Here is a 7,297-nt window from a genome sequence, read left to right on the forward strand (position 1 = left end):
AAAAGCAAACCCCTCCTTGGAGCAGCACTGAGAGTGTGGCATCACTGTTAACAACGGCAGTACCTACCTCACAGAAGTGGCATGGCTAGGAGGAGGAACTGAGTCACAGTGTATCAGTGGCTTAGAATGGCGCCTGTGCATGGAGAGCACCAAGGCAGTGTAGCTCTTACTTTCTCTGAGCCAGAGAAGAGTTGAGTTCCTAAAGCGTTTTCTTGAGTCACCCTATGTTGTTGGGTTTTACATTATTAAAAGTTCACATTCTTGAATTTTATTCTTCCAATCCAATCTTTATCAAAGGCAAATGGAACTTAAAGACAAAAGTGAATTTTCAAAATTGGAGAAGCAAGTTTTTAAGGACAATGAGGAATTTGAATCATCTCTTAAATGTAAGTTCAATCGTGAGTACTGGTTTTTATAAGTTCATAATGTAGAAAGTTTAGTTTTGGTGAAACATCCTTTGTTATAAAAAGCAGTTACATGTTAGGACATTTTTATTTTGTGGTAAAACCGTAAACACAGATATATTGCCTCTTTTCTAATATCACAGAATTTCAGGGGTGTGGTCTGGGTTCCAGTTATTAGAAATCTCAGGATAACTAATAATGTTAAAGTTGCAGCAAAGCCCATAATTGAATCCTTAATTTACCAAGTTTGGGATTATCTCATATTTAAAATAAGTGATTTTTAAAATTTGTGTTTTTCTCTTATATGGAATATGAACATGCTAAGTTATTTTTCTTTGAATTATACTGATTCCATTGATTGCCTCAGATTTAGAAAAACCCATTCCTAAAGAATGGAGGTAAGAGATAGTAGCTTAGGAGTCTAGGAACTGGTGTCCTGGATTTGGCCCTGCTTAGATTGTTCTACCTTGGAGCCTACTTCTTAAATATGAAATAGGGATGTAGAGTTGATCATCTCTGAGGTGCTTCCCAGCTTGAGAAGTCTGTATATTTGTATTGAAACTTTTTGCCTTACAAGCCTCATTGCCAAGTCTGAGAGTAAAATATGAACAGTTATGTGAGTGGGCTTCGTAAATTTTGCGAGACTTTTGTGACTTGCTTTAGTTTTGTTGGGTCATTGATACTTAAGTAGAATTTAAATGCCCAGCATGCCAGGTGAATTCTTCCTGTCATTGGATTGATTTTCCTATTTGGTAACATTGAATTTTGCAAATGATTCTAATTCTTTGAAGCATAAGAACACTTGGAGAAGCGAATGTATTGGCAAGCAGCTATGGTGCCAGTTTCTTAGAGTTCTATAAGGGAAGGGCTGGCCTGGATGCTTTGGCTGAAACAAGCACTCCCCAGTGAGTTACCCCACACTGCACCATTCTCCACTCCCCGGCTCTTGTTATGAAGGACTCATGGGACATTGTTTGTGCCCCTTGCAGGTGCAGGGAACTCACCAAGGCAGTTTGGCGCAGAGGACCTCCTTCTTGCTGGCGACATGCCTCCCATGGACATTGCTGCAGCTACTGCAGGGAGCTCACCAAGGCACTTTGGCGTGGAGGACCTCCTTCCTGCTGGGGACCTGCCTCCCATGGACATTGCTGCAGCTGCCCTGCCCATCACACCTGCCTCCAGTCACTACCCGAGTACGTTTTTTCTTTGTTTTCACCAACAACATGTATGAATAATATTTCTTTTTCTGCCCACTTCTTTTGTGCCTTAACAAATTTGGACAGGAAAACATTTCAATTTTTGGAAAAGTTGATGATGCTGGGGGAAAACTGGTCATCAGACTTTTCTTGTCTGGCCCCCATTCTCTTTCTTCTCTTCTCCAGATCACCCACTTCCCTTACCAGTGGGGACGGTGAGAGGGAAGCTGGAAGGGGGAGATTTGAGTTCACTCCAGGGCTCAGCCAACAGCCTGATCCTTTTTTCCTTGGACCTAAGTGTTTAAGCCTCCATTCTGAGAAGAAGTTCCTCCACTGAAACCACCTATCAGTGATTTCCAAACATGCGGAAAACATCATCCCCAAAATCTATGAAAAACAAGCGGTTTTTTGGTTTGAGTCACAGGACTTAGGAACACGAGGAATTATTGCAAGAAGCCACGAGATTTTGAAAAGGTTGAGTTTGCTGATTCCAGATAAATCATTCTGGAAAGGACTCAGTCAGTGAGACTTGATCAACAGCCTTTTCTGTGCTGGTCACTTTGCTGGGGTCTGGGCATAGAGCAGTGAACCAACCCAAGCCCTTGCTGCCCAGAGCTTCTAGTGGGAGAATCGGACAGTCAGCAGGCCATCACTGAGGAGGGACGGTGGCCACCCAAGAGTGGGTCTCGTGGGCAGCCATTTGCAGACCTGGGTGAGTAGGGAAGAAAAGTAATATAGTAGGATAAGGGAAACCAACTGAGTAGGTAGGTGTACAGCCTCTGAGAAGTAATGTAGATTATAATAATGGCTTTAAAAATTATTAAATACTGTGGTTACATTTTGACCATTGAGAAGTTCTCTTATATTCGTCATTTCACCCCTTCATCTGTGTGTAATGTGAAATGAAAATGGTTGGAATTTGGTGTTTGGGATGCCCAGTGGCAATGCTTTTTTACTTTGCTCTTTTGTCCCAGTGGGCTTCTGTAGCCACTCTGCCGCTACAAAGTATGTCCACAGCAAAGAAGTAGCGCTTTTCTCCTCTTCTTTTTAATTGGCACTCACACACCGTTCCTATTTTGAGGCCCATGTGAGAAAGCAGCACCAATTAGGAGTAGCCCTTCTTCCGCCAGCAAGGAGGAGGCTACCTTTCTGCTTGTAGACATGATCAGCTGCCTCCGCTGGTGTTTGACTTTAATGGTCAGGATTGAGAGAGAGAAGAATGTGTGGCCTCTCGCCTATTAGTAAAACTGACTCAGTTCCTGCTGGTGACTTTGCACAGGGCACAGCAAAAAGGTCCAAAGTCCTTTGGTCAACCCTTGAATTTGTCTCTTTCTCAGCATTGCTTGGCAGGGTGGGGCTTAGGTTATAGTCCAGAGCTGGAGGAGAAGGGTCACATAGTCACCTGTAGGATGGAGACTTAACTAAGCCTGTGAGGCACAGGGACTTGTGCTGTGTGCTGTAGGCAACAGTCGGCTAATTAAAGCATGGGGCTGGCCTGGAAGGAGCAGAAAGAAGTAGGAGAGACAGAGATGTGTGGTGTTCGACAAGGTAGGTGTGAAATGCTGTGTGTGAGTGTGGTGCTGGAGAGGCTGCCACCTGAGGAGTGAGGCGGCCCTCACAGAAGAGGCAGCATTTAAGTGGGGGGCCTTGCATAGTAGGTAGGGTTTTGTGGGAGAGGTGGGAGGGAGGGTGCTCATGCTGTTGTGGGATGTTTCAGATGCAAAGTCGTGATGATAGAGGAAGTCAGTCTGGAATGAAAAGGGCAGATTGTCAGAGCCGAGTCCACTGTGGGTTTGGACTCGACCAGAGCAGAGACAGTGCACAGCAAATCCAGGTCTTCTCTTCAGCAAATGGCTGGTGTTGGTGAGGATGGGCTGCTTGAAGGCAGGTGGAAACTGATGTTGGGGAGATGATTTCAGCTGTCCAGGAAAATGATGATAAGGACCCTAATTGCAGCAGGAGGAAGAGGAGGTAGATCCTGTAAGCCCTGGGCTGGGGGCCAAGTGGGTGTAGTGTAGAAAGAGCAGGATTGAAGGGACAGGAATGATACCTTCAAATAGGAAGTCAGTGTTGTGGCATCTCCAAGTGGCAGTGGCAGGGAACCTATAGGAAACATGATGTGAGGCTGGGGCGAGGTCAGGACTAGAGGAAAAGATGTAGTCACGATCAGGCCAGAGGCAATAGCTCAACCCGCAGGACGGGGTCGGCTGGGGAAGTGGAGAATGCTGGCGAGGTGGCTAGAGCAGTGAGGGGAGTGCGCCGTTTTCTGTTCTGGGCCAGAGAGCCTTGCGCACCTGTGTGGGGGGAGGGGAAGCTGTGAGACTGCTGTGTAAATAAAGAAGCAGGGACTAATGGTGAAGTCAGAATCCTAAATGTAAGGAGGGGCTCATAACCAAAGGCGGAGACAGGAAAGCAGGGCTTGCCCTGGGAGGACGGGGGAGGGAGGAGTGGGTGAGAAGGATGAGAAAATAGGACAGCAGGGAGGACGGTTGAAGTCGTTCCTGGTCAGGGCAATTCATGTCCATCTCAGTCACGTGAAAGGCAGACACCAAGCTGGGAGTGGGTCTGGGGGCACAAAAACCATGAAGATGGACCAGCAGCTGGAAGCAGGTCACCAGAGTCATCGAAGAAGGAAGGCAGAGTCTTCCTGAGTCCTGGCAGGGGCCCCTACAAACCAGTCCCACATTTGTTTGAAAAGTCTGATGCTGGAAGCTGTTTGTTCTTTATTTTCTATCCCATAGATCAGAAATCAGCTGGAGAACAGAAGGAAAAAGAAAAAATAAGGGATCAGCACATGAAAGAACAAAGGCAGAGAGAAGAAAGAAGGCAGAGTGAACGACAAGAAGCTTTAGAAAGGCAACGAAGAGAGCTAGAAAAACTGGACCAAGAAACGGTAAGCCATACAAGTGAATTCTCCGTGCCGGTTTCTCCAGGGCGCACCGTCAGTCAGCACCTCTCTCTAGGGCGTTGAGTCCTTGCTGTGTCCTGAAGTCCTAGAAGTGCTAGGTGACTCTAAGAGCCTGCCGTAGGCATCCCAACCCTCTCCTTCACCTCAGAGCTGAGAAAGGCTACGCCTCCCACAGCCCTGAGGAGCCTAAGAAAAGGTAGCTTTTGCAAACGTGTGCGCTGTGTGCCTTCTCATCTCACCCTGAAAACAAGCCTGCAGAAGAAGGTTGCTTTGCTATATGTGATCACCTCTTTGTAAGTGGGGTTTACAGAACACACTCCCAAAGTCAGCGAGCTGGGCCTAAAGGAAGACAGGGGAGGTGACTGCCAGTCCAGGTGACTTCCAGGGGCTCCCCTGCCCTTCTGCCTCTGGTTCACTTCCGGCTTTCTGTGTCCTGATTCTGGTCCCAGACAGATGATTACTCTGGTATGCTTCTCACGCCTGCTGAGTCCTATGTAAATTAATCATCCGTATGGATGTGCCCTGTACTCCTGGTTAATTTGGTCTAAAGCACAGGGCACTTTAGGCAAATTAATCCCTTCCTTCATTGCGATGACATGTTTGTCCCCCTTTGATGGTAGCAATGACTTCAATTAAAAAAAATAATTCTGTGGCCTGCAGCTTGTCCATAAAGGACCAGGATTATATAACTGTGTTTTTTAAATTCTTAAAAGTCTTAAGCATGTATTTGTGTATTTCTGTCTGGTGCCCATCGATTTCACAGAGGATTTTTGAAGAATCATTGAAGATTGAAATGGAAAAAGAATTACAAATGAGTATTCAAGAAATGGAAGACAAATCTGTTTGTGGTGAAAGTCCTTTAGAGAAATACATGAAAATCCTCCAGCAGAGTCAAGACCAGAAATCGTCAGATAAGGTGCCAGTGTTGTGGATGGGGCTGTCCTGGGGGTGGGGGTGGGGGTGGGCGCCGAGGGCCGAGGGTGTTTATTTGGAAACCTTGGGACAAGAATCTGTCTTTGCTGCAGACAAACAGGTAGAAGCAAAGAAAACCCAAAGTTCAAATGGAGCCTTGGGTCTTTACAATATATCACACTCTTGGTAAAGTTTCATTGGTTTTGCTTGGGTGAAAGATTGAAAGGATTTTGGTTTGTCCAATTTTATAGAAGTTGGGATGTCTCTCATTATTTTAAGAACAAGAAATTAATATAATATAACTCCATAAATGAATAATGATTGCATGGGCAGTAAGACATAAATATTCCATGTAAGTCTGAAGTACTACAGTATATGCATACTGAAGAGTTGGTTTTGATATGCTTGCTAAATTTCATGTTTAAGAGTCACCTCTTTTTTAGACTCTTACATTATATACATATTTCCAAATAGTTCTTAGAGAAATCAAAGTGTTTAATGAAGTTAATCGATACCTCACTTCAAAATGCTTCTTTCCCCCTCTGTATCAGAGTTCAAAAAAGGTTGTCAGAGATGGTTCCCAAGTGGACACACTGCCATTGAGTGACAAAGACGAAAGGTATGGTATTCCTCACACTGCTTCCAGCAGCCATTATCATGGCTGGTTTTGTCAGTCAAGGGAAATGTTCACGTCATTTGAGTCTCCCTGTGGGAAATTACTGGATCCATCAAAATTACTGACTTCAAAACAAATCTGTCACATTTTTTAACTTGTGAAATTCCTGCTAATACAAATTTTAAGTGAGGGCAGAATCTCCACAAGAAAGGAATGAGAGCATTATAAACATCCTTGAATAAACTTGTCAAGAATTTAACAGATTTTTTAAACTTTCATCTTTCCCTCATTTAGTTTCACAGGCTTTTCTCAAGAAGAAGAACAAGATGGTATTTGGTAACCGTGTTTGCTGCCCAGCTTCTGACTAATGTATATAACATAATTAAAGGCACATAAGTTTTCTGTAATAAGACAAAATTCAGAATAAAAATTTTATGCATAATCCAGTGTGACTTTTTTTCATAATTTTATTTGGTACTATGATGTGTAAACCACAAATAATCTAGTCAAGTGACACCTCTTCAGAATTTCTGGTTTGTAAAACTTTCATTACATGAGAATGAGCTGTTATTTCCTCCCCTATTTTTGTCTTAGGTAATATTTATTTCAAAAGTTTTTGGTCAAATTCCAGGCCTGTATTTTGGAAGTTTCGGTTGTGTTCTTTCCTCTCCAGAATTGGGCAACCACCTGTCAAACAGGCGGCCATCTTTGTGAACACTGCTGATCTGTCCTTGAAAATGGCACAGGTCTTTCCGTTCTAGGCCCTAGAAAGAATACACTGTCATCTCTGGTCTTTACTTCAGGCTTCTTTTCTTGAGAATCAACATAAACCCTTCTTAGATGGTGACAAAAAGAGAATGTAACATTTATTTAGCACTTCTTGTGTGCCCAGAATTTTAAACCTTTACATGTATTAACTCACTTCATGTTCATATCATCCATAATGTAATTACTAGGACTATCCACATTTTATAGATTAGGAAATTTGAGGCACAGAGAGGTTAGTGACTTGACCAAGGTCTGGTGGCCATCAAGTTGCAAAGCCAGGATGCGTACCCACGTGTTGAGACCAGTACTGCCTCTAAGCTGGGCTCTTCTGGATCTGTGAGGACACAGAATGGGTTGCCCATTGGATGTCCCTTTCCAGGAAGACCTTTAGAAACCACACATTGAACAAATCAAGTACTGCACTTGAATGCAGTACCAGTGTTAAGTTCCACAGGGAAGAGAAGACTCATTTGATCTTGCTCCCCTTTCTTCA

At 44.0% G+C, this 7,297-nt stretch overlaps 1 protein-coding gene across 4 annotated transcripts in view; it reads left to right on the forward strand.

Annotated features, from left to right (window-relative positions):
* OFD1 (OFD1 centriole and centriolar satellite protein) overlaps window positions 1-6,474 on the forward strand; it is a 45,361-nt gene extending 38,887 nt beyond the window's left edge. For 3 of the 4 annotated variants that reach the window (XM_057495892.1, XM_036912958.2, XM_036912959.2), the window contains exons 18-23: window positions 298-398; window positions 1,394-1,597; window positions 4,342-4,493; window positions 5,272-5,424; window positions 5,972-6,039; window positions 6,331-6,474. In XM_057495892.1, coding sequence (XP_057351875.1) covers window positions 298-398; window positions 1,394-1,597; window positions 4,342-4,493; window positions 5,272-5,424; window positions 5,972-6,039; window positions 6,331-6,376 — 724 coding nt within the window. In that variant the 3' untranslated portion in view covers window positions 6,377-6,474. The remainder of the gene's footprint in view (window positions 1-297; window positions 399-1,393; window positions 1,598-4,341; window positions 4,494-5,271; window positions 5,425-5,971; window positions 6,040-6,330) is intronic. The other variant, XM_057495893.1, reaches the window with a different exon arrangement.
* Window positions 6,475-7,297: the final 823 nt, after the last annotated feature.

Source organism: Manis pentadactyla, chromosome X (genome assembly GCF_030020395.1).
Source record: "Manis pentadactyla isolate mManPen7 chromosome X, mManPen7.hap1, whole genome shotgun sequence".
Taxonomy (NCBI): Eukaryota; Metazoa; Chordata; class Mammalia; order Pholidota; family Manidae; genus Manis; species Manis pentadactyla.